The 27319-nt window shown below is 49.0% G+C and overlaps 1 protein-coding gene across 16 annotated transcripts in view; it reads left to right on the forward strand.

The window, feature by feature from the left end:
* GRB10 (growth factor receptor bound protein 10) overlaps positions 1 to 27319 on the forward strand; it is a 203543-nt gene that overhangs the window by 114076 nt on the left and 62148 nt on the right. For all 16 annotated transcript variants that reach the window (XM_032758035.2, XM_058444833.1, XM_032758034.2 and 13 more), the window contains 2 exons: positions 4902 to 5124; positions 9685 to 9826. In XM_032758035.2, the coding sequence (XP_032613926.1) occupies positions 4902 to 5124; positions 9685 to 9826 (365 nt within the window). The remainder of the gene's footprint in view (positions 1 to 4901; positions 5125 to 9684; positions 9827 to 27319) is intronic.

Genomic DNA, 27319 nt, shown 5'->3' on the forward strand with positions numbered 1-27319 from the left:
ACACATGGTGCAAATAACATGTCCTTATGGTGCCAGATCATTTAGTAAAATGAATCCAGTGTCATCTTTAATCCCTAAACAATGTAAAGAAGACACTAGATGGTGCTGTAAACTAAGAAATGTATTGGTGAAGGCGGTGAGGTGGTGCTAGAAGTTAAATCCTCTGTCTCCAGAGTTTCTCTGTCCTCCTTGCCTTTTCCTAGTCAGCACACCTAGGGTGCTGTATGGAAGACATTTACTTGTGATGATTTATAAGCCCAATGCAAATGTGTTTCCCTGAGTTTATATCTATTTTAAAACTAAGCCAGCCTCAGTTTGCTAATGACAGTGAAACTAGATGAGATGTGAATTTGAGATCAGACAAGCTACTCAAATATTTGGGGCAAAGTTAATACACAGTTTTGGATTGGGTTGTTTAAAGAAGGAAAATAACTATTAATAACGTGATTGACAGCCATGTTGTTTGGCCTATATTTGTGCAGAAAACACATTCTTATAAATCCGTGTGAAGTGAAATTTTATATATAAAATTATTTTTTTCTTCACCTTTCACTTCACCCTCCCAGTGGGGCAGCCCCATGGAAAATATTTCGATGTCAAGTTAACATTAAATAGACAATCTGAATATTCACTGCGAGAAGCATTTGTTTACTTGTTCCTCCCAGTTCTGTTACGTCGCAGAAGGCCTTTCACAAACGGGTGATTATTGATCCACTTGGATTCATGGGACCAGACAAGAATTTTGCAATTGACCACACGCACAGAGGTGGCACACAGTCCTTACTGAGGTAGACCAGCTGACAGAATAAACGCCATAGGGATGCTTGTAAGAACTCAGTGTGATTTCAGTCGTATCTTAATGTAGTAATTAAAAAAAATTGTTGTAGAATATGAAAAAGTGTCTTCTTTTGAATCAAACCTTTAAAACCCCTGTTTGGAAGGTTTAACTGTCGCTCTTCGTTAGAATTTAGTGAAGCTTGTAAGTCAGAGAACCATAAGTGATTTTATTATCTAAACAGATAAAATGCTAATGAACCCCACAGGACATTTTATGGTTGTTTCTAAAGTATGACATTTTAAATTTTCTAAAAAGTTTTATTTTTGCACTAATGGCTCTGGAAAGTATGAAGGTTTGAAACATCCAGATAGAGTGGTTGGATTCAGTTTATGAAGATTATAACCTATTGAGTTATCAGATTGACCTGGCTTTGTTGAAAATATTCATGATTGAATGTATTAAAGTAGAAAGTAGTTGTACAAATAATCCACCTCAGAGGAGAGTAAAAGCATTTTGAGGACACATGTTGCATTTATATTTTGGCATCTATTCACCTTATATTTACTTTGAATAATGACAGAATTACTTTGCATTTGACCTAATTGCAGAGATACGACCCAGGAATGATCTGGTTGACTGACAGAAGGCTTAGCAGGAAAAGGACGGGAGACCCCGCAAGCTGCCTGCCTGGGGAGCACAGCTAAGGGCTGTTGGGAGTGCATAGAAATAGCTGCACATGAAAATTCCCCAGAGGGAATGAAAACATGTTATTTTCCTAGAAGAGAACAGTCCCAGAGTAGGAACTGTACCACTGTTTAATTTCCAAAGCAGGATAAAAGCCTGGCATTGAATTGGCAGAGTGGCCCCACAACACACGTGTTATGTGTGTGCAAGTGTGTGCATGTGTGTGGACATGTTTGCATGTGTGCACGTGTGTGGCATTGAAACCAACCTGCATCACCCAAGACTGACTATACTTACAGTGAACTTCGTGTTTTAGCCGGTATTGACTTTTAGATGGCCCACTGAGATAGAAATATTGAACTGTTAATATGGTAAATTAAGAGTGGCACTCGTGCTAATTGTTTTGCAGAGCTTCAATTAAGCAGCTATTCCCTGTGAGCTAAATAGGAGTGTAGGAGATGAGTGGGTGCATGATGCATACGTTCTAGAACTTCCCTGAAGCCCCAGATTCATGGTCTCCACTATAACTTTTCCTCAAGATGAATGCAGCAGTCTCAATAAATACAGAACTGAGGTCTTGTCTTTGGCAGGCAGAGTTCTCTGGACAGCAGTTTTCGCTCCAGCAGTTGACAGTGAGGCTCTCCTCTCCCTAAGGCCACAAGCCTTCTGGGCCTCGGGGAGCTCAGGCAGGTACAGGCCTGCCCCTCCAGGGGTCCTGATTTTTTGCCAACCAACTCTTTGCCACCCCACCTCACCCCAGCTATGAGCAAGAGTTCGCCTGCTGACTCTGAGTGTTCTTCCTTGTGATTAATTATTGATTATGCAGTAATTATTAATTATTGATTCAGCACTTTGTCCTTTTAATATCTGGCCAGGATTAATATTTGACCACTCACAACCTGAACTATGGCAACATCTCTCTTCTTCCCTCCTTCCACACAGATCCTGGGCACACAGGGCCCTGCTTGCTGCGTCTCAGCTGCTAATTTCACCCAGTCCACGTCTACAGATCCATCTGACCCCTGTTTTTCTAAGGCAACCTTTCTCTTCCAGCCTGATGCTCCCCAGCCCCTGCCTTCTCTCCTGGCCCTGGTTTGAATATGGCCTCTGTTCTTCCAGCAAGAGCTGTGCTGGCCAGGCCTCAGTGATCTCATCGCTGCCATTTCAGCAGCCTCCCTTCTGTCCTCACCCCTCCCTTCTATCTGTCTGTCTTCACCAGAATCTTGAGCGTGATCTGGCTAAACCCTGCTCCTACTGTCTACCCACCCCAGAAGCCCAAGTAGTACCCCCAGGGTGACCCTGCCCCCTTCATACCCCCTCTGCACTACTGTGGTTGCCCAGGACCTCTGTCCCTCCCTATTGTTGTTTTGTTTCCTTATGTCTTGCCTTGTTATGCCCTTTAGCCTTGAGAGATGAGGGGAGCCCTTTAAAACAAAGGCCTTCCGAGCCAGAGGGCAGAGTGCCCCTCTGGAGCTTCTGTGAGGAGCACACACCTGGTAGGAGAGAATGAGGGATGCAAAGCTTGTTTTCAATACCGCTTATGTGACCTTGGGCAGGTGATTTAATTCCTCCAGGCCTATTTCCTCAGCTGTTAAGCCAGGTTAATAACGACCACTTTTTGTTATTTTGTAAGAAATAGATGAAATAGGGCTAATAAATAACGTCTTCCTGTTTACTGTGTGCCAAGCTCTGTTATAAAGCAGATAATAACTAACCTAGTCCTTACAACCCCCTGGTGGGGTGGACACTATTGCTAAGTTCATGTTAGAGTTGAGGACTCTTAAGAAATAGGAAGCCCATGTCCCGGGCCCTGGTCCCAGAGCTAGTAGGAGCGGGGCAGGGTGAGCAAGTTTGCAAGTGCCAGTCTCTGCTTTCCTTCCTACCAATGCAGCCTTTGGTAGGAAGAGGGTCTTGCTGTCTGTGACCCTGTGTTTTAAGTGGGTGTAACTTGCAGCTATTCTGGGAGCAGAAGAGAGGACGAATTATGTGAGCTTCCATCATTATTTGCCATGTTGTCAAAAAGTGAAAAATCTAAAAATGCAGAAAAAAGGAGTCAATGTTATTAGAATGTATTGGGTTACACATACAAAACTCACTCAAATTAGCTTAAGCGCAACAACAACAAAATTATTGTATGGATGCAAGAATGTTTTACCAATCTTCCCTGAGCAGGAATGCAGCCAGGCCTTAGAAAGCACCGGAAGCTGAGCAGCAAGGCTGCCCAGAGCCGGGCTGCACAGCCCTAGCTCCTGGCTCCCTTTCCCTATCCCACCCCAACCCCTCCCTATCTCCATGTGCTGGGTTGCAGCCCTAGGTCTCTGTTTCTCTGGAGAAACAGACCCATTAAATAGGCTGTATACAGAGAGAGACACACGTGTTTTAGGAATTGGCTCATGACACTGTGGAGGCTAGCAGGTCGAAAATCTGCAGGGCAGGCTGGCAGGCCGGACATCCAGGGAAGGGTTGCAGCTCTGGTCTGGAGGCAGAATTCCATCTTTCCCTTTGGAGGCCGGTCTTTTTTTTCTATTCAGGTCTTCAGGTGATGGGCTGAGGCCTTCTGACATGAGACAGAACAATCTGCTTTACTCAAAGTCTATGGTTTAAATGTTAATTACATCTAAAAAATACCTTCACAGCATCTAGTCTAGTGTTTAGCTAAAACCTGGTACCATGGCCCAGCCAGGTTGGCACATAAAACCAACCATCACAGTCTCTGCGTGTTCATTCCTCCCTTTTTAAAGTGCATTTTCCGCCGCTCGCTCTCTCACTTACTCTCTGTGCCATTGTGGCTTCTCTCTCTGCATCTGCCCCATGGCTTCCTCTGTGAAGATGGGCTTCTTTCTGCACTCTGGCCAATCGAGAGGATGGGTGGGCACCCGAAGCCCTCAGGCATGTGTCGTAGCAGCAGCCACACACAAACCCCTGCCACAGTGTCAGCCCCTACTTAACCTTTCTGAGCTGGAACCAGTGTCAGTGTTGGGTGCTGCTCTGTTTCTGTCTCTTGTTTCACTTCTGGAATCCCAGGGAGGGGAGAGTCCTGATCCTGGGAGACACCTGTGATTCAGTCAGCTGAGTCCAGGCCAGTGGGGTCGTGCTATGCAGCTGTGGCTGTGTGCGGCCTACCAGAGGGGGTGGGGAGGAGAGAAGCAGGTGCTGAAGGGAGCTGAGCAGATGCTCTGAATGGCTTCTCCCTGGAGACAGGTAGAAATGCAGCCCAGCTCTAATGACTGAATTGTCTCTGGAATGTCAATCATGATGAATACATGTAATATGCATGCTTCCATACAGTCGTACTTGTCTCGGTGTTTCCCCTCCACCCCTTACATAACATTTGAAAAATAGGATTGAAGTTTGGAACCTGATCACCAAGATGTACATTTGGGTTTGATTGCTCTCCATTGTTAAAGTTTCTTTTTTGCTCTTGCCTTTTTCTGTGCAGAGGATGATGTGGACCTGGAAGCCCTGGTGAACGATATGAACGCATCCCTGGAGAGCCTGTACTCGGCCTGCAGCATGCAGTCAGACACGGTGCCCCTCCTGCAGAATGGCCAGCATGCCCGCAGCCAGCCTCGGGCTTCAGGCCCTCCTCGGTCCGTCCAGCCGCAGGTGTCCCCGAGGCAGAGGGTGCAGCGCTCCCAGCCTGTGCACATCCTCGCTGTCAGGTAGGTCCAGGCCTCGTGGGCAGAGCCTTCTCCAAGGGTGAAGGGACACTGGTCTCTGTGAGTTAAATGGTGTTGGGGGGAATAGTGTTGGTCTTGCAAAATCAAGAGGCAGATACATTCCTTTGATGGGATAATGGATACACTGAGTGTGTGCGATGTGATGCCCTTGGGTTGAACTTTGTAGCCGGTTCAATTCCAGTACCTTTTATTGAGTGCCTGCTATGTGCAAGGCACTATGCTAGGTAGAGGGATATGCAGGAAAACCACCAGAGGAAAAATCTCTGGAAAGACTGGAAGAACAGCCGTGGAGCTGATTGCATGCCCCAAGTCCTCACTACCCAGAGTACGGACGGGAGGCTAGCAGCTGCAGCACCCCCTGGAGCTTGTCGTGCAACCCCAAACCTCCCTGATAGTTGCGTTTTGCCACATTCCTCTGCTAATTCAGGGGTAGGCACATCTCTGTGGAAACAAGGAGGCTGGAGGGAGGAACGTGCTGGGGACGTTGAGGGAGGTTCCCGGGAGGTAGGATCTCTGAACGGATGTCAAAGGGTGGTAGGAGCTCAGACAGATGGAGACAGAGGTTTTGTGAGCAGAAGAGATGATGCAGATGGGGGCCGGTGCTGAAGCACTTTGTGTGCCCTTTTCAGGAGCCACATGGGAAAGAGTTCTGGACAGGCGTGTGAAGGGGCTGGGTTTGGGTTTTGACATCAGCATTCTGGTTGCCAGGGGTCGTGGAGGCAGTGGTAGAGGGCAGCAGGGTTGGCAGAGCATGTCCGGTTTGGAAGCGGTCTCAGGAGCCCCCAGATGGGAGATGATTGTGCGCTGCCTGAGGATGAAGAAGGAGGGGGGATTTGAGCACGTTGCTGAGGAGGAGCAGCTGCATTTTGCCAGCACTTGAATTTTGCCAGGGCTGTGAGGAGACAGAGAGTGTGTGGAGGGTGACTTGGATTTTGTCTCGAGTGCCTGGGAGGAGGGTGTCTAGAGAACGGTCATGTTGAAGGGGAAAGTGCTGAGAGCACCTTAGACATTCTGAATGAAGATCTTTGTAGAATCAAGCTGAGAGCCAGGGGCAGCCCTCAAGGATCCGCCCGTCTACCCTGCCGCAGTCGGGATGGCGTGGGGCTCCGTGGGACCCTGCCTGCCTCTCTGGGCCTTCGCGGAGGATGTACAGCCATCTCTGCTGGGACTGCCTTTTGCCCTCACTGGCCTCTGTCAGGATGGGATTCTGGTGCCTTCTGTCTCAGCACCCCATCTTCTGGGGAGCTCCATTCATTTCCTGGGATCTTCCTTGCTTCTGGAAACTTCTGAGAGTTTTCTTTGTGGTCTGACATCTTGGGTCTTCTGCAGCCCAGATAATCACCTTGCCCCAGGTGGCAGCTGTTTCTTATGGAGGGGAGAGGGTGCAGCGGCCCTGGCGCCCGTGGTCAGCTGCCTCCCCAGCTTCCCACCCCGGCTTCCCCTCTGACTTCTCACTTTTTGCCATATTCATTGATGCTGAATGATGCCTGTCCCAGGGTTTGTTCGACTTTGCTCTTTGAAGCGTGACCCCTTGTACTTAGCTCCTGAGGAGTTAAGTCTGGTGGGAGAGCTATTTTTCTCTTGGGAGCATCTCTTGGGAGCATCACAGTAGCCTTGGGGAGTGCCTGGGAATATGGAGTTGCAGTCGCATGGCGAAGGTGCCCGAGGGTGGGCTGGAAAGCCAGAAGGCCTGCCTCCCTGCTGGAGTAGTTGCCCAGGACCCTTGAACCTCGAGTTCTGGCTGAACTCGCCCATATGTGCCCCGGGGCTACCTGCGCTAAGTCCCCGGGATGGAGGGGCAGGCTTGCTCTGTGGGACAGCAAAGCCCTCTCCCTACAGGGTCACAGGCGCTGTTCCTTGGGCCCGGTGTCTTCTCACTGGTGTCCTCTCAGATAAGTAGTTTTGTTTCTTACTTTCAGGTGGATTAAAAGAAAAATGTGGAGATCAATCTAGAATCACCAAAGATTATTTTGTGAAGTGAGGCCATTTGCTGAGTGCTTACTGTGTGCAGATGCTGATGAGCTCCTCCTTGTTATCAGTGCCCTCGGAGGGAGGCGGTGTGGGTTACCCTCGCTTCCCAGGTGAGGAAACCGAGGCACAGCGGGGCGCTAACTGGGCCCACCACATCAGGTAGGAAGTGGCCATGGAGCAGGCTGCTGGGTACCGGGGGCCACGGAGCATGGTCCACGCTGCAGAGGAACTTCCCAGGGGCTGCCATGCAACCCGAAGGGAGCTGAGGGGCAGGCAGGGAATGGCAAAGGAGACGCTTGGGAAGGGCAAGAAGGCCTCGCACATAGGAAAGCTGACGGGTGAGCCGATTCTGCACAGAGAAGGAACCCAGGCTTTTGAGAGTGCAAGGGCCACGCATGTGTTGTAGACAAACGCAAGTGGGCCAAGGCACAGAGAAGAGGGACCCGCACCTCGCCCCCCAGCTCTGCAGTTCCTGCCACCATCCCTGACGTCCCTAAATCTCAGCACCCCTCTCCATAGTCACTGTCCCTTCTATTGTGAGCCTCATCGTGGGGATTTTGTGTCTTCGTGTGATGTCCCTTAGTCTTGCCTTAGGCAATGTCTCTGAGCTGCTTTAAAGTTAATACAGGACTTTTTAAAATGCTCAAAACAACCCAATAAAGAGAGAAGCTTTTGTGGACACTAAAACATCAGATTATCTTTTCAGGGTGAAGTCACTGGCTAGAAGCCGTGGATGGGAAAGTGGCACTGGCCACCCATTTTATCCATCTCCTCCTGTATGACAATGGCCAGACCTTTCAGTTGGATGCCTTGCCAAGGCTGAAGCTGTTATGGGAAGAGTGGGATTTGTTCGCAGTAAAAATAAACTTTCTGGCATGTAGTCAAACCATTATAGGAACGGCTTTCCTGTATTTCACAGCACTGATTCCCTTCATGCCATGTGAGTTCTCGTAATTTTAAATCCATGCATCATTTGCTGGTCTGTGTGGGATAGTTAGCTGTATCTTCCTTTAAAAATAGGGAAAGTTGGTAAAAGAGAAAAAGTAATACAGTCACAAAATGTGTTTCTGTAGTGGCAAATCTCCCGGGAAAGCTAACGGATTGTTGATTTTGTGAAATTGTAAAAATTGTCAAAAAAAATTACTTGAAGACACAGCCTATGATGGGGGTTTCTGAAGTATGTTTAAACATGAGGAGGGATTGGAAATGCTGAGTGAAGATAATGTGAGGTTTGCTCCCCTCTCCTTGAAGGTAGGAGGCTGCGGACAGGGCCGCGTGGCCTCAGGAAGGGTGGAGGAGGCTGTGTGCCCAGGAGTGCCCTGGAGGCGTGGGCCAGAAGTTACTCTACAGAGGGGAGGCGCCAGGCACTTGACATTCACTTTGACTTTGAACTTGATTTCTCTGCTGTTCACAGTTGCTTCTGATTCATCATACTGTGTGTGTGTTGCATAGTTGTGTGACAAGTGGGTTGTGCATTTTTGGGAGGAGGGAACAGATGCCCCTGGAGAAGTGCCAGGAAAGTAGAGGTGGTGTTTGGATTCAGCGTGTGTTTCTAAGGTGTGTTTCTAATGTGGACACAGGCTTTGGGAGGACAGATACATGAAGCTGTAATTTCCAATTATTTCAGTATCAACAACCTTTTTGTATAAATAAGCATCCATTGCATAATTCAGATGAGAACACACAAAGCCTTTTCTCGTATTTTCATTTGATTAGATTAATGCTCATTTCAAGGACATTGAAAAACGCTTGTTCTCATGAAAATACTCCTGTTCAGAAAACTTTCACACATCAGGTATTCACTGATCAAACGGATGAGGTATTTGGAGCTGATGCCATGTCAGGCACTGAATGCTGCCTGAGATGAGCACGCACCCAGGACAACAGAACCTCGGCACCCCCGCCCCCCTGGGATGCCTAATGAAGAAGAGAATTGATACCCGATACCCTTTGGGTCTAAGAATGACAACTTGTAACTTTTTAAAGTTTTCGTTTTAGTAAAATACATGTAACATAAAATTTACCATATTAACTGTTTTTTCAGGGTACAGTTCAGTAGTATTAATGCACACTCACAATGGTTGTACGATCTCCAGAACTTTCTCATCTTATGAAACTGAAACTCTGTCCCCAATAAACAGCAACTCCCCGTTGCCCTCCCCTTAGTCCCTGGCAGCCACCCTTCTATTTTCTATGGGTTTGAATATGCCACTTACCTCGCTGTGTGAAATCACACAGTGTCTCTGGTTTTGTGACTGGCGTGTTTGACTCTGCATAATGTCTTCAGGGTTCATCCGTGTTGTAGCCTGTGTCAGAATGTGCTTCCTTTTTCATGGCTGAGTAGTGTTCCATGGTATGGATATGCCACATTTTGTTCATCGATTCATCCATCTGCAGACCCTTGGGATGCCTCTACTTTTTGGCTTTTGTGAAGGATGCCACTGTGAATGTGGGCATGCCAGTGACTCCTAGAAGCCCTGTGTCCTGCTTTCTGGGTGTATCACCACAGTGGTAAGGCTGGGTCATGTGGGGAATGGCAGCTTTTAACAGGCACTTATCCCTGCCTTCCAGGCGCCTTCAGGAGGAAGACCAGCAATTTAGAACCTCGTCTCTGCCGGCCATCCCCAATCCTTTTCCTGAACTCTGTGGCCCTGGGAGCCCCCCTGTGCTCACGCCGGGTTCTTTACCTCCGAGCCAGGCCGCCGCAAAGCAGGTGAGTGTGCCCCTGGCTGGAGCCCAGGCTGAGGGATATGTCAGATTATTGGGATCTGCATAGATGTGCCAGATTATTACTTTGGGAAGAAGGGCGGGAAGTCCTGGGATCTTCTCTCTCAGTTCTTTTCTTGTTGTCACAGTACTTGTTGTCCCATGAGGCTGATACAGTTTGGATGTTGTCCCCTCCAAATCTCATGTGGAATTGTAATCCCCAGTTTTGGAGGCAGGGCCTGGTGGGAGGTGATTGGATCTTGGGGGTAGATTCCTCATGGCTTGGTGCCGTCCTCACAATAGTGAGTTCTCACGAGATCTGGTTGTTTAAAAGTGCGTGTCATCTCCTCCCCTTGCTCCCACTCCTGCTGTGCGAGACGCCAGTTCCTGCTTTGCCTTTTGGCATGACTGTAAGCTCCTAAGTCCTCACCAGATGCCGAGCACATGCCTGCACCATGATTCTTGTACAGGCTGCAGAACCATGAACCAATTAAACCTCTTTTCATTATTGATCAAAACTCCATGTATCTATATATTTTAGAAAAAGTCTCATAAAAAATGGCAAATAATAACAATGATGTTTAAAGATGAATCTTCGTTCTTTGAAAACGTTTCACCACTGGCTCAATAATAGGTGTGAAAATGCTGGGCTCACCCGGGCCACCTGGATGTCAGTACACGGGAGTTGAAGAGTTTCTGTCTTGTAGTCCTGACTTTGAATATGATCTGCTGAAAGCAGAAGAGTTTCCATTGGACACACAGGGCAATAACCTCCTTTTTGAACTTGTAGTTTCTACTTAAAGTAGATCCATGAAGTAGATAGGACACAACCATTGTCCCCGTGTGAGGAAACTGAGGCACAGAGAATTTCAGTAATGTGTCCAAGGTCAAACAGCCAACAAGTCAGCTTAGCAGAGAAACTGGCAGAGAAAGGGGTTGAAAGTTCCTCCCCACCGGTCGGCAGGGCTGTGAGCCAGGATGGGCTGCAGCCTCTGGAGGAAGACCCCTGGGGGTGGAGGTGATCATTAGAACTGCACCATCTGATATTTATGGAGTGAGGGATTTCTGCGTGCCAGGCGTTGTTGTAAGTGGTGGATATGTTGCTTTTTGTTTATTTATATGTTCATTTACTCCTCATGCCATCCCGTATGAATTAAGTATGCATGTTCCCTCTGTTCCACAGTTGAGGGAAGGGAGGCCCCTGTAAGCAGCTGAGCTGAGTGTGGCTGAGACCTGATGGTGCGGCTGAGTGTGACCCGGCCTCAGGATCAGAGCCTGTGATTGCAGCCACTAGGTTGATTGGCTTCCCCGGGCTTTGACTTTCCTTCTGCTAAATGCATATTGTTTAGAAGTTATTTTGCCCTTCTACTTGAATCATCTCTTCTCCCTACTTGCTCTCACTTCCCTACCTTTGCTGTTCTCAAGCAAGACAGGCCAGTTATCCCTTTCTCTGCAAATCTGCCTGTCCTGTGCCATGCAAGGTCTGCCCTCTTGAGAGAGAGACCTTTCTTCCAATACCCGCTGGCTCCCAAGTGCGGGTCCCGTTCTGACCTCAGGCCCCCGGAGCAGGCTGCATTATGGCACTATCAAAACTTAGAAGGTGAGGTAAGTGTCCCTCATCTGGGAGCCAGCACTGGCTGGGCTTGTGCACTTTGTCACATGTCTAAAGTGCATCTGGGATGTCTACCTCGCCAGTGACCTTCTGCTTCAAATAAGGATCCAGACAAGCTGTCTGTGGGTTTTGTCACTGAGGTTGTTTACAGAGCTACCCATTCTAAAATAAGACCATGAAAATATTATCTGGCTGTCTCAGCCTTTGGCAAGAAAATTGGCCTCCACCCCCAGGGATTGTCCAAATTTGTAAGCAGAACAAGGAAACCGGGGAATTTTGCCTGCTGGTGTTTTTCTTGGGATCAGAGCTAGTTCCCCATGAGAATGTGGCATTGGTGTCTGTGTCACTCGTGTCCTCAAGCCCACAGAAATGAGCAGGAAGGATGTTTCTCACTCAGAACTAGAACTACTTGTAGAAAGTCCTTGTTCTTTGTTCTTTTTTTTTTTTTTTTTTTTCCCGACTTGCTTGAAGGGACATTTCTTTATCTGTACCTGGTGTTGACTTCTGATCTCATGAAAAGTGTGTTTTCCCAGTGCAGTGGGTAGCAAGTGCTGGACAACCTCCAGCCATTTCCCAGGGCTTTGGATCTAGGATCACCATGGGGGACGGTGCTGGGCAAAGAGTTTTGGCTCCATTCCTTGCTCCTTGCTTGAGGAAAAGAGAAATCTGATGTTCTTCTTCCCTTCATTCAAGTCAGAGAAAGTAATGCTGAGACCAAGGTCTAGTCAAGGATTCTAAAGTAGTAGAAAAATGGACAAAGTGGACCTGATACATAAAGTGGCTTTACTCACGGGGAAGAACTCAGTTAGCATAGGAAAAGAAGAAAGCATAACGAAATCTGTGGAAGGTAGTGGGGTAGTGAGGTGATTGGAAACTTCCTCATTCATGTCGTTATGTTCAGTATTAAATAGCAGATTCATGAAGGAGGGAACAGGGGAGGAAAAAGTAGAGATATTTAAACTTCCATGAGAAAGGAAAAATCATGCTTGCCCAAGCTGTGTAGCCAAAGCCTTCTGAAATTCCCACACAGGCATTAGTACCTTTCTTCTGCCTCTCTCCTTTTTTTTTTTGAGATAGAGTCTCGCTGTGTCGCCCATACTGGAGTGCAGTGGTGTGATCTTGGCTCACTGCAGGCTCCACCTCCCGGGTTCACGCCGTTCTCCTGCCTCAGCCTCCCGAGTAGCTGGGACTACAGACGCCCGCCACCACGCCTGGCTAATTTTTTGTATTTTTAGTAGAGACGGGGTTTCAGCGTGTTAGCCAGGATGGTCTCGATCTCCTGTCCTTGTGATCCGCCCACCTCAGCCTCCCAAAGTGCTGGGATTACATATGTGAGCCACCGCGCCCGGCCCTGCCTCTATCCTTTTTAAGTGACTCCTTGGTAGCTCTATAATGCGATAAGAGATCAGATGCTGGTGTCCAGAGACCCCAAGTCTGAGAGCAAGCGACTGCCATGACGTGGACTTGGTGCTCCTCACAGCATGCTGAGCCCCCCGCCCGCGTGCTGGGACAGGGCGGGAGAGTGGCAGTGGTCTCACTGCAGCATTTGTGGGCCCTCACGGGTCCGAGTTCCACCTGCAGCTCTGGTGTGTCTCCTTTCTAGACATGTAAGATACAAGCTCAGTGCCCTGTAAAGGCTGCGGGCCAACGGGACTTGATGAAAGGAAGGAGGGGAGGGAAAATTCTGCATGGGAGCAGTCATGGATAGAGAAGAGCGCTCAGCCTCCTATTCAGCAGCACGAGATTCCTCCAGTGCCACCTCCCTCTGAGCTCTCTGCCTTCACTCACCTTGAGCCCCTACAATGGGCCGGGTCTTTTGCCAGAGCCTGAGACTAACAGGGTGGCCACAAAGTGGGCCCTGCTCTCGTGAGCTTAGCATGATGGTGACAGAGTGAAGAGCTATCTGAGAGGAAGCAGGATGGAGTAGTTGGAGTCTAAGACGTGACAGGCTGTGCCAAAAGAAAGCAGCCATTATTCTATCTAGAAGGACAGGGAGGTCTTCCCCAGCTGCCTTGCATCCTCTCCCTGGGGATCCCAGAGCATGCAGCAGCCCCAGGCAGGCTGACCAAGTTCTTCCACGATGACTGCACCCTGGCTTTGTGACCCTGCATTGGCCAGGTTCTTCCTGAGTGCAGTGCCGAGTTTGCTAAGGGTACCCATGGGGCTTGCCTGAGTCATCTGGGTTGGCAGGAACAGCTGAGTTTCAAACCTGTGATCCTCCAGCTGTGGGGTAGACTTAACACCGGTGCAAAGGGGGCTACTTCTGATGGGAGATCCACGTGCTGGGATGTCACCATCCGACAGCCCACTCATTCCTTCCTGCCTGGCTGTCCTTCACTTGGCCTGGATTCAACTTCCTCACCCTGCCCAGGCTCTGCTTCCTCTTCTGGGTCTGGGGTCCTGCCCAGGTGCTTCTACAGAAGCAGTGCAGGGTCTGTCTCACCTCCCTGGTCCCGCCCAGGCTTGTTGCTACCCCCACGTGGGCGGGTGGCACCCGCCCTGCTGCTGCTCAGCATTTGGCCAGGGGGAGCCCTGAGAGCAGTTTGTCCAATGTGCTATGGGTTCTGCACCTGGGCCCGTCAGACCCTTGATGGAAGCATGGAAATCTGGAGCCAGTAAACCCAGGCACTTCCACGCACCTCTGCCACTGGCTCATGGGCCCTCACTGGTGTTTGGGTGCTCATAAATAGTGTGAGATGTTTTGGACTTGCCTGTCTAGACTTCTTGGGCTTTCTGTTTTATTTTGTTGTTGATGATACATTTTAAAACAGCAATGATTTGGCTTGTTTGTTAATATTTAAGCCAGAGTCTATTGGTCTTGCGTTTACCTGAGGCTGTACTCTATGGCTTCACCATTAAAGTGAGAGAGCACGCAGACCTATTCCCTCACGGAAGGCAAAAACTGATGTTAGAGCAGATATCCCCCTTTGCTCCGGGAGAGTGCATAGAGGAATCGTGATTTACATAGTGTCTGTTAGAGGTGACGGCAGTCCTCCTCGTCACCAGTGAGTGACTTTCATTGGAAGGTATAGCTTCTGTGGAGATGATTCCATCATTTATTAAATGGCATTTAATTTTATTCAGTGATTTGATTTATTTAAGTTTAATAATATCTCGTCGTTGACTTACCAGAAATACAAATACATAAGAATTCCTTTCCGAGTGTTTAATTTCTTTCCTCTAAAAGGTGGGGAAATTAAATTAGTCATTGTTCAGGAAACTGGATATTTGTGGTAAAAATCAACAGGGCATTTTTAACTGCTTTGTGACTCATTTGAAAAGACAGGCTGTTGTGGTAAGGGTGATTGATACAGCAAAGACTTGTGAGCCCTGAGGCCAAGCACCATGCCCCGGCTGGAGAGGCTGGGCTCACGGTCTAGTTGGTGCCACTGGGTCTCTGTGGTGAGGCTCCCTTTGCTCTTGGTGCCCTGGCGGACACAGGCCGTGGTGGTCCTTCTTTGCGTCAGACCCGCCAGGGCCTTCTGAGTTGAGGAAGCGCCATGCAGTGTGCCTGGAGCTGGCCTCGGGTGTCGGGAGGGAGGGGCACCACAGGAGGATGTGCTCCGAGACCTGGGGCTTGGGCCAGGTGCCAGACAATCCTGGGTAAATACCAGAGCTGTCCCCCCTGCCCCCACACACACACTGCAGAGGACCCCAGCAGGTGGGCTGGCCCCCCGCCACGGTCTGATGACTGTCTCCCTCTGCTGTACTTCTTTAAGGTCATGGGAGAGGAGAGAAAGGTGAGTGGGGTGCCATTTTCCTCCTGCAGGTGCTGGGTGAAGTTCAGAAGGCTCTGAGAGGCTGAGGGGAGCCATGTGTGTAGGTACATTTGACTGTTCAGGCTGGTGGGTGCGATACCCTGTAGGGGGGCTGTCCCAAAGGCCTTCCCGGTTCCTGCATTCTGATCCTGGCTGTTTGCTGTGTGAGGAGGGTCTCAGCTCAGCGACATCGGAAGTCAGGGTGGAAGTAGCTCCTCGAGGCAAGACTGAGCGTCGGTGCCCACGCTGGGGAAGAGGGGCCTTGTGTCCACCGCCACCGCCCACCAGCTGAGCGTGGCCAGCAGAAGCACGGGACCAGTGTCACCAGAAAATTGGATGCTTTGAGAGAAATCAGAATTGCCACTGAAAACCTGAACTCTCCACATTTTGCACATTTCAGTGTTCTGTAAGCACTGTGTGGGCCGAAGCAGACACCCTGGCAGGCAGGTCCTAGCCTGCTGGGTTCGGCTGTGGCGTCCTGCGAGGTGACTCCTGTGGTGTCTGCATTGTCTCCCTGCACCTGGCATGCCAGGGGCATTCCCTGATGGGCAGTGGATCTGGCGTCCATTAAGGGCTCAGCAAGCTGGGATGATGGCCCGAATCTAAAAAGGATTACATTAAATAGGCTTTCAAAATGATGTCTGCACATGCAGCTACAAAAGTATCACTAAGAGGATGGCAGCTGCAGCCGCTGCTGCTTGTGAGAGAAGGGCTCAGTCAGTTAGACATGTGGCTCCAGTCAGAAGTCCAGTGTGACCTTTCCTGAGTGGCTGGCTTGACCATTCTGCTCTGACAGAAATAAGTTTTCTAGAAGCTAGTGGCTTTGTTGTGTTCTGTCTTGGATGCCATTGTCCCTGTGAGAAGGACCCTAGTCACATGGCGCTCATCCCAAGTGGAGGGACTCGATGGTGAGAGGCTATGGCAGGAGGCAAAGGAGAAAATGGAAAGTGGTTAAGGATCATTTGGGGCACTTGTGGCTATTTCCTACAGCACACACGTGGGAGGGATGCCTCCTACTCTCTGGGTCCAGAGGCTGGAACAAGGGCCAGAGAGGTACAGGGAGGTGTAACCTACTCCTTGTGGGGGAAGGTCCCTTCACCTGTCGGCATCCCCAGGGAGGGGGCTGCCTGGGGTCCCACTTCCTGTCCCTGGAATGTCCCAGCAGCATCTCACTCTGCAGCAGGAGTGGCCTTGCCCTTCCCAGGCTGTGCTGGCTGTATCTCCTCGTCAGCCCTGAGGACGCACCCTGGGCCCTCTTCCCTGTCATCCTCACCTGTGGAGCAGGGACAGCGAGTAGGCCTTTGAAAGAAATGTTTTAACAAGGGATAACTGAAAATGTAATGAATCAACAAATGAACCTGTGTTATGGAAGAGAATTTGCAAAATTGGTAACGGTTGAAGTAGATTCCCTTGAGAGTCTAGCTCAGGTGTCTGTAAGAGCATCACCAGAAAGCATAAGGAATAGCTTCTCTGCATACCAGATGGACAAGGAAGAGGCTTCAGATGAATCAGGTGATGTTAGACCAAGACTCACATTTTGGTTCTAAGAGATTCTATCAGGTAGAATCTTAATTTTCCTGTTTTTTAGCATCTATTGGTTTGTGGTTACTACACATTTAATTTTCACAGCACTTCCACATGCTGCAAGGGAGGGACTATTTTCATATGGTGAAACCAAGGTCCTGAAGCTCCACAAGGTGACATACTTTGGCTGGAGTCACGCAGCCAGCTACAGGTACAGGCAGGAAATGTACTCAATCTAGATGAGCCCAAAGCCTTAGTCTTCTTCCTGCCCCTCGCAGACCTCTGAGGTCAGCACCCTGCTGAGTTTGGAGAAGACACTCTGAGTCTGACCAGCCTCCTGCCTGGGGCTGAAGCATCACCCACCAAATGCAGCACACACTGGCATTTGCTGCTGAATTTGTGCAAGCAGTGGAGGAGCTTAGCATCCAATTCTGAACAGCCCTTCATTCCTTGGAGGTATTGGGAGACTTTTATTCCACTTATCAGGGAGCCTCGGTTTCCTGATCGTGCCTCGCACATCCTGGGTAACGACCATCCGAGAGGAAGACCTCTCTGAGAAGGAGGCCCAGGGGCTTTTAAGGACAGCACCTCCACTGTCAGGAAGCTGCCCCTCCTGCCATTCACCAGCCTGGGACTGCCAGGGGCTTGGTCTTCAACTGAGAAGGACAAAGGACCTGGGCATGGGGCCAGACTCCAACTCCACAACATTGCAGGTAATGACAGTAGTAACACCAGCTGCTAAGATATGGGGAGTCCTTCTCCTGGCAAGCGTGGGACACTGTGCTTCACCTGCTTTTCAGGATGCCTTTGGCTGCAAGAAACAAAACCAAACCCTTCTGTTCTTTATTGTAAGGAGAGTTGCTTTTGCAGAACAGGAAGTCTAGGGCCGGAGACAGCAGCCACCACAGCCTCGTCCTGTGTCACGGCACTTGTCCTCTCTCTACAACTGCAGCTGGTGACACCAGAGTTGGGCTTGTCACCCAGAAGCAGCTGTTCCATATACGGGTGGGTAAGCCAGGTATGCAGAAATGTGAAGTGGTGGCAAAGGCAACTGAGGCAACGTGTGGGGCGCACTGACTGCACAGGTCCCAGTGAGTTGATTGTGGTGCATGATGCCAAGAACAGATTCACATGTTGAAGAAGCAGAAACCAAGAGCAGGCAGAGAACTGACTCCTACAGTAAATGTGCAGAGGTGCTGAGACAAGAGGGCGGGGGGTCCCCAGGGGCACCCTAGAGAGGAGCGCCGGTGAAGAAAAAGTACAGTAATGCTATTAGGAACTTGTTTATTTGTGAACTTAAGACAAGCTCAGTGGGCACTTTGGGGTGGCTTTGACTGGCCACACTTTCTTTCAGCCAATAAAGATTCTCGTGCAGCTGCATAATGAGTTGTTAGAGCACATTTTTCCATTTGTTATTCAAACACAGTTAGTCACATAGTTTAACCCCGTTAGTAATAGGACATAAATCTTGTCTTAGCTCCAATCAGCTCTTCTCCCTCTGCTTAATTTTAAAAATTAATTTTCTGGAACCACAGTAATCACTTTGGGTAAGGGTTTGTGCATACAATTATTTCCTAATGATCAAAATTAGGTCTCCTGAGGCTTTAACTGCATGCAATATGTTAGACCATCTTTGCTGAGAAAAACTAGTCCTGGCCTCCCAGTGCAGGTTGTTTCACAGAATGCGTTGCACGGAGAGAATGCTCTCTCCTGCAAATGTGTGTCTGCAGCTGGGCCTGTCCCGAGCAGTTTGCTGGTGGGCCTTGCTGAGGATGGACTTCCTCCATCCTTTAGCCCCTTCCACCCGCTGGCAAGCCCTGTTACTCTTAGCGCCTCCACAGTCTGCCCGTGTCACCTTTTCTGGTGCCTTTGGAGATCAGAAGACATTGGGACCTGAGCCTAACTGCAGTTTACCCTGAGTGCTGGGGACCCTCAGGGGTGCTGGCTGCAGTGAGTTGGGTCTGCAGCCCCTGGGGCCTTGGCCCTGGCGGGATGGATAAGATGCTGCCATCACAAGATGGTCCCTTGTGGCTTCACCCACGCAAGAGTCAGCATGAGGTGCACTTCAACTCATCCCGCCATTTTCAAGTTAAAATTCTCTGTCCTCGGCCCCCCTCACACCTGCATCTCTTAACTCCTTTCCTTCTGCTACTGCATGGCTCCTGTCTCCCAACGGAAGCCTCCTGCCTGTAACCATTTCCCCTCTGCACCAAGAGGCCGCGGTGTGGAGGGGGAGCTCCTGCCCACGGCACTTGGAAGGTGCTGGGGCAGAACCTAGCTCCAGTGCTGATGCGTGGCAGCATCTCTGGAAACTTCCATTTCCTGCTCTGTCTGAGGAGGCGGGGCCCTGCCGATGTCTCTGTGTCTTGGAGCTCAGGACAGTCAAATCTGCACCACGGCTGCTCCCCCTCTTGCCTTGTGAACGTGGCAGGACGTCCACCCCACCCCACTTCCTGCATGGACGTGGCTCGATGGCTGTGCCCTACCTCCCTTCCCGCATGAATGCAGCACCACGGCTGTGCCCCCCACTTCTGTGGATGTGGCACGATGGCTGCACCCCCACTCCCCTTTTGAATGTGGCACCGCCGTTGCGCCCCCCCACCACTTCCCCTGTGGACACGGCACGATGGCTGCACCCCCTACTTCCCACGTGAACACGGCACCGCAGCTGTGACCCATGCCCCTTTACTGCATGAACACGGCGCCTCTACTGTACCCCACCCCTTTGCCATGTGATCACTGCCTTTGTCAGGAGTGACTACGAGACCTGTGCTCTTAAGGAACCTGAGGCCCAGGGAAGATAAAGTCATCTTCCAAGGTCATTGACAAATAAATCACAAAAAGTGGGTTTAGACTCAGGACCGGAGCTTCTAGCTGTCTTCTCAGTGTGCCACAGCAGTGCTCCAGGTGACAGAAATGCATTTCAGTACGCCTAAGTGAACACTCAGCATGTCATTCAATTACTTATGAGAGGACGTGTGAATCCCTGAAACCGTGCAAGCAAAACCCACACATGTAGCAGATCCCATTGCGTTGCTCACCATTTATGCCCTCCGGCGTGGCCACCACTGAAGGATGGATGTTCTAACCTCATGGTCCTGTGATGTGCTCCTCTAGGTGAGGTGCTGCCCTGGACAGGCTCTAGACAGAGATGAGTGTGCTGTACCGTCTGCCTTCCAAGACTCGGGCTACCCAGAGAAGAGATGTGGGCACACACACTATTGCACAGCTGCTTAGCTCAGCATGGGAGATAGGTGCAGGACCCAGAGCGACCTGGGAGCAGCCCTGTGTCCAGCCTTGAGCGTTGGCAGGTTCGGGGGGCCTCAGTGGATGTGAGCATTGTGTTTGAGCCAAGGCTTTAACAGCAGGGTGGCCAGGACGTGTTTTTCTCAAAGAGGGGCTTGGCTAGGCTCCCTCAGCTCTCTGTGGTTTGAGTAGGGTCTGGTTTTCTTGGTTTCAGTCTTCCTCTGGCGTTGCTCAGGTGACTGAGACCTCTCCACATTTTTTACCTCTCATTTTCTAGAATGCCAGCTGCCTGAGTTGTCCTGAGGGGTAAAAAACCATGCAGGTTCAGTAAGTTTGGGAAATTTGGCATCGTCTATCGTTTTCTTGGCAATTTTACATTTCCCGTTTGGTTTTAGAGGATCTGAAAAATCTTAGAGAAAAAGAAAACCTACCTCTTCACTCAAGCTAAGCTAGAGCATCTGAAACATTTGTGATCACAGAAGTGCTTTAGAGACAGCACCTGTAAACTTTACACAGAACCCACTTTGGGAAAGGGTGCCAAATTGCCCGTGATGATCTTTAAAATGGTGAATGTCGTCCTTTTTCAGACTTCTGTGGCAGCTTTGCTAAAGCTGAGGTCTCTCACAACTCTCTAGGGACCGCAGCCCCTGCAGTCTGAGAATAATCCTGAAGGCCTGACGTGACAGCACCTGCATGTTCCTGTGTTTGCATCAGAGCAAGTGATGCAATTGCAGCTGGGCAGTCGTGACCTGGAGCAGACCACTTGTTTGGCTAAATATGAGACAGGAAATCAGTGCAGGAATCTCATGTGAAATCCCAACTACCAGTGTTTCTCTGGACTACAAATATCTTTTAAAATATAAACCTCTAAATTTGAGGGGCCTGAAACAGATCTTTTATTGTAGCATTGAATACCTCTTGATATCTGTAGCTGTCAAGAGCATTGGAAATGTGAGCACTTAAATTATATACGTCTTTCACAGGAAGAATCACCATAGTTTTGCCAAAAATCTAAGTCTGTGCCTTGCCCACCTGTGGCCATCTACGTGAGGCTCCTGTGGACTCAAAGGCAAGGGCAGTGTGCAGTCATCGTTTATCGGTGGCCATCAGTGCTTTCACAGAGAGCACCTATTTTGCTAGCAACAGGAAATAATTTTCCTTGGCAAACTGATTTGCTAATTCTTGCTGCTGCTTTGACTCGAAATTGTATCAGGGAAAGGGGAACCACTAGACAATGCACTTTCCCCAATTTACCTACCTGACAGCTTCTGCCATAAATGACTGCAAGCAAACAGCCTGCTGGTTTGTGTTTGATTTTCAGTGGGAATCCATAGTTCACCCACTGGAGAAGCTTGTTACACTCACTGAACGTGGACATCGGCGCTTTATTTATACCTGTGACCAGCCACGGAGGGACTTTTGTTTTCTCCTGCAATAGGCGCATGTGGCAGGTCCACCCAGTTTAGGATAAAGTGTTCTAGAGTTTACACAGTTGAAAAGTGTTAGGCCTCTGGGTCTTGGTTGAGACCCAAGATGAGATGGGCCATCTAGGCCACTGCCTGGACAATGGCCATCTCTTTTCCTCCATGTCTTTTCTGTTTTTCTTTCCTTAGGCTCTCGCCTCAGTCTCTTAACTGGCTGAAGGACAAGTAGTTTGAGTAATAAAAATGTAAAAAAGAAAAAAAAAAGAATTAGTGGAGGAAACCAAGTAAAAGTGTTCTGAAAATCCAAAAAATTCACAAGAGAATTTGGTAAACATCCTCCCTCCGCTGTTGGTGCCAAGTCTGGACATTTCTAGGAAAGAGAGCGCAGACATAGTCCCTGTGTGGGAAGGTTTACGAGTACATACCCTCTGCTGGGGATTTTTATTTTTTGGTCCCTGAGAGAACCAAATGCTAATGACTAACATGGTTTATCTTTTACTTTGCCCTAAAATAGTGTCTTCGCTGTCATCTTACAACAGAGATTCTCTTGAATCAGGGCAGTAGTTTCTAGCCCTATTTATAGAACCCTGGCATCTTCAGATTTATTTATATGAGGAAATCCCCGAAAAGATTTAAATGGGAACACCATGTACCGGCGCACATTCCTCTCTTTTTGTTCACGGGTTGTGTTTCTGCTCACACAGTCCCTGGTCTCTCTGCAGAATCCTGGAAGGGAATGAGAGGCAGTGTTCCCATGCCAGGAGCAGCGGGAACATCACAGACACTCGAGGAAGTGGGAAGCAACATTGCTTTCTTCTTCATTTAACCTTGGAGCATAAGTGTGACTGCCCTTTTGACTCTGACCATTGAACTGGCACAAAAGCGTTATTGTAACAGTATTAAAAACAAAGTCAGCTCCTTCCGTCTGCCCAGAGTTTGGTCCAGTTCCTGACCCTCGGCATTTTATCAGGTTTTAGTAAAGGTGGATATAATTTTAGATATGTTTTCAGTTATTTAACATCTCATAAGTATTTTCTGTGTTTTTTAATGTGGTCTTCCTAAAAAACACTCATGATAGCAGATAACCTATATTGACGAGTCCCGATTTGTGCCATATTTACCTACTTTGCAGTGGTCAGATAATTTGCATTGTCATCCAGTGTCTGTGCTATAAATGATGCTTCACTGGGTGCCTGCAATGCAGCTGTTGCCACATTTTGAACGCTTTCCCCAGGGTAGACCCTAGAAGTCAGATTCCTACTAAAAGATTGAGGATGTTTTATAGCTCAGGATGTGTGTTGCTATATCTATCTGCAAAGACCTGCTTATGTTGATTACCACATCCGGGATAGAGTGAGTTTCAGGACTTCTGAGCCCTGACCCCATTCCTGGAGCTTTTCTCCACCTCTGCATTCTCCCTAATGAGAGAGTGGCTCAGAGGCGCTGCATGGTAGCACACGGTGGCTTTGGAAGCCTGCCGTCCCCAGCAGGGGTGGAACTCTGTGTCCCAGGTGGTCAGCAGCTGTTTGTAGGGACTCCAGGATTTGTGTCTTCACAATACCGCAGACATCTTAGCAAGCCCTCTGGCTTTTCCGTGGCTATTTCTGGGTGTATAGTAATTGTATGACAAGTTAGGCCTGTGTGGCCCTGAAGTGACAGGGATGGAGGAAGAAGAGAATCTAGTGGCATTTGCATAGGTTACTGCATAGTCACCACATCGGGTCTCTGACCTTATGAGTTTAGAGATCTCCAGCATGTGTTGTTTCAGTAGTTCCACATCCTGTCTTTTTCAGCTGTGCAGCACAGCTCACTGCCACTGCCTCCCTGACATGGTCTCAAGTCCACAGGATCGCCCTGGGACGGAGGATCAGAGTGACCGATAGCAAGCAAGGACCTTGGGTCTGCTTGTCTAAACCCCTCACATGCTTGCACATCTCACACTGTGCGCTCAGCCTGCGCCTGTCTCCTCAGGGATCCAACTTCCCCTGCTAGTACACAGTCAGGAAATAACGCCCTTACTGTCCTCTGTTCCTCTCTTGTGCCCATTCACTGATAGATTTTAGGTGGTTTCCACATGCAAGTTCTGCCTGGGTGCTGGGGTCTGAGGCTGGCAGGGCAGACACAGCCTTGCCCTCTGGGAGCCCATAACCCAGTGAGAGAAACCAATGCTGATCACCTCATAGAGGCACATTATCACAGACGGTTTCCAACATGCTGCCAGGACATTCCATCATGTGGGGAGAGCTATCAGTGGGGCCGAAGATGAGGAATCGTTAAGTGTCTTGGAAGGCATACAGTGTTCCAGAAAGAGGGAATGAGGACAGTTGAGGAAGGCACAGGCACCCTGGGTGATGGCTGAGATAGTATAGAGGAGGCAGCGCCTAGGAAGCCAGCTTAGGTGTCTCAGGAAGAGATTGGTCTCCAGGGCAAAGGAGGTCTCTGGCAGAGAGGGGAAAGCTGCCTTGTACTTTGCTTTGCCTGCTGCAGTGTGAAGGATGGGCTGGGCTGGAGGAGGTGTGGGATGGCCGGTTGGGATGCAGGTGCAGGAGATGCTGACGTGTTGTCTGGACTAGGGCAGTGGAGGGAAGTTGGACAACTGAGTGCATCTAAGTAAAATTGGTAAGATGTGATTTATTGATTTCTTGTAGTTTTCACGGTCTGTAAGACAACTTGCAGTTCTGTGTTTCCTCTGTCTTTAAATATATGTTCAACCTAATGCTCAGATCATTTCTAGATACCATTCTCCAATAAAAGGAGCCAGGGCTGCCTGGGAGATGCTTAAAGAGTGAAGGGGACATGGCATAAAGACACAGGAGCCAGCATGAAGGGCCAGGGGAAAATAATAACTTACGTGTGTGGAAACACCTGGCAGACACTCTTCCCAGGTGAGCCACACTGATGTCACCAAAAAAGGGTCAGGGCAGCATTGTGTGGCTCCTGAGCTGTGGCACCCAGGGGGACACAGCATCTCTACAGCTAATATCAAAGGAACGTCAGCTGGACCAGAACCAAGAGACATTCTAGAGAATGACCTCGGGTTTTGAGGTCATAGAAGACCCCCACAGAAACAAAAGCCAAAAAGAAAACCCAAATCTGAGGAACTAAAGAGCCAAGGCAATCAAACGCAGCTTGGGTCCTGGACTGAATCATGAACCAAGAACAGCATTGTTTTCTTTTCTTTCTTTTTTTTTTTTTTTCCCTTTTCTATAAAGGACAGGAGTCAGACACTTGGCTAAATTTGGATGAGGTCTGTAAATTAGCTAATGGTAGTATATCAGTGTTAATTTCCTGATTTTGATCATTGTACTGTAGTTATGAGGGTGTTCTTGTTTATAGGAAATATACACACAGCCATCTAGCAGGAAAGGGGCTAGATGTCTGCAACCCACTCTCCTAGATAGGTAGGGAAAGAGAATGGGAATTTGATAAAGCTAATGGGGTGAAATGCTAATATTTGGAGAATTAAGATGAAGAATATATACAGAGAGTTTTTGTATTACTTTTTGCACATTTTTTGTAAAAATGCTAAACAAATTATTTCAAAATAAAATGCTAAACGAAGAAAAACCCCTGCTTAGAATCAAAAATATGCCTCTTAACATGCACTGATGCCGCAGTGAGCTCTTTCTAGAGAAGAAACCTCACAGACAACAGAACTGACCAGGTCATACCACAGTAATTCTCCCTATTGTTAAGGCCAGACCAGAGCAAGCTCTGCAGAGGTGCCCTTGCCTGGGACTCTGTGAGGCTTGGCAGAGGCCCGCTGAAGGCAGGAGAACATTTATTGCCATCAACTGATCTGTCTCTGGTTTTTCACAACTCGGGATCAAGGCACGCTCGGAGCTGGTGCTGCTGGTCATGGGAAGCACTCGCAGAGCCACCTCCCTGGGACCCCGCGGTACCTAGGCATCCCCAGGCATTCCCCACACTTCAGGAGAAGCTGGGGACATGCTGCTGCTTCCTTCCTTCTTTCCAAAAGCCATGGAATACTCATAATTCTGTTGGCAGAACACACTGTGCAAAGGGGGTTGTCTCTTCCATGCTTGGCTTCCTTGTGTATAAACGTCATCCGAGGGCAGGGCATTCTTGAGCCTTCAGCCCTTGAGCCTCAGAATACTGTGAAAGGTTCCCAAGAAGACAGAACACAAGGGAATGAAGACCTCATGGTCTCAAGCACAGTGACAGCCGCATGGTTACACTTCTAGCTGGATTTATATTAGTGTCTGTAATCACTTACAGTTCAAGAGGAAGATCTTGTTATCATTGTGTGCCCCTTCCAGCCTGTACTTTAGAGATCCCTTTTTGATCTACCAAATTTACTTGGGCAGCTTCTACATGTAGCCACCTGGGGGATGGCAGGGGTGGCCAGTCATGGACCCTGTGAACAGTGGTGAAGTGTGTGGAAGGAAAACTTAAGTCTCTTCCCGATGCACCATTTCACCAGCACGGGGAGGCCAGTGGCTGAAGTGGTCTCTGGCAATTTCCAAGGGGAGGAGTGTGGGAGAACTCAGAGGGCTGGGAGGGCTCTTCCTGCCTAGGGAGGGTTGTGGCTTGGAATACATGCAGGGCAGTTGTGCAGAGCCTAAGTTGCACGTGTGTACACACACCTGCACTTGTGTGCTGTTTCCTATGAGATGAAAATGTCCGACCTGAAATCTCTTTCCGAGTCCCCCACTCTTTTGGCTGTCCCAGTTGCAGCAGGTGGGACTGGCCGAGACAAACAGCTTTTAGTGCAATAGCGTCTGGAGGCTGTGGGAGATTAGTTGTACTCCTCTTGTGCAAGGCCTTATGTATGCTATGGCTGTTCCCGGCTTCATGGGCGGTGCCGCAGCACGGCACAGACTCTTCCTGCTGTGGCTACCTCCTGCTGCCCCAACACACAGTCCTCCCTCGGAGCATGCACTGGGGCCCACGGCCTAGGGCTGATGCTGCCTAGGAAGACGGTGCCTGCCTGCTGCCCGTGCCCAAGAAGATGCCTTGCTCCTCATCATACTGGGGCCAGCTGAAGAAGGGCACAGAGGCCAGCAGAGGGGAGTGTGAAGTGGGCCCTGGTATATTGCACTCAGCAGTTGCTCACTTCCTTTGTAACCAGTTACATGAGAGGGGACAAAAATTCTTCATTTTATTCCAATAAGATTCTAGTAGGTACCAAGAGCATGACTTGGAACAGCTTTGGGAATGTGAATTCTGACCACAGTGAATTGTGTTGTTGAGGGCAGGAATCCAAAGAAGACTGGGCCATTGGAGGATCAAGAGTGAATTATCTCTGTGCTGATAATTCTGAGTCAAACTAAACCTGGTGTGCAGTAAGCCAAAGGATGAGGCAAAGAAAATGAAGGGGATGGGTAAAAAGAAACATTCTGATAGAAAAAGCTGCAGTCTCAACGAAGTCTGCGTGGTGTCAGCTTTGACCAATCTCATGCTATTAAGATTTTCAGGTATTTGATTGGAGGGCTTGGTTGTTAGCAAGCAGCAGAAGTCTCAGAATCCCTCTCCTCCTACTCTAGAATGACCTGGTCTCTGGACACATATCTGGTGCATGTGACTTGCCTCTGTGTCTCTGGTTACGCTGTATGGCCATCTCCCTCAAAGGCATTGTTCTTTTATTAGCAGTCAGTTCAGTGGCCCAAGTCCCTGGAAGGCGTTCTCTTACTCTGTATCCACCCTGTTTGGTGTAATTTGGAGTTCCCCTAATAAAGGACAAGTTGCTTCTATAGAAACCGAAGTTGTTCCTATAGGTGAATAATTTTTATGCCATAGAGACTAAAGAGAACCAGATTTGCCCCTGCCATAACCGTGGCCCTGATGGGAACCTAGAAGCTTGCTGCCCAGCCCACCAGGTCTCAGGTACTTAACGGGTGTCTGCAACACTAGCAGTGTGTGCTCTCATATTCTTTTATTATAGATGGTATTCCACTTACTTTTATAGATGGAGT

Source organism: Hylobates moloch, unplaced genomic scaffold (genome assembly GCF_009828535.3).
Source record: "Hylobates moloch isolate HMO894 unplaced genomic scaffold, HMol_V3 SCAFFOLD_1, whole genome shotgun sequence".
Lineage (NCBI taxonomy): Eukaryota > Metazoa > Chordata > Mammalia > Primates > Hylobatidae > Hylobates > Hylobates moloch.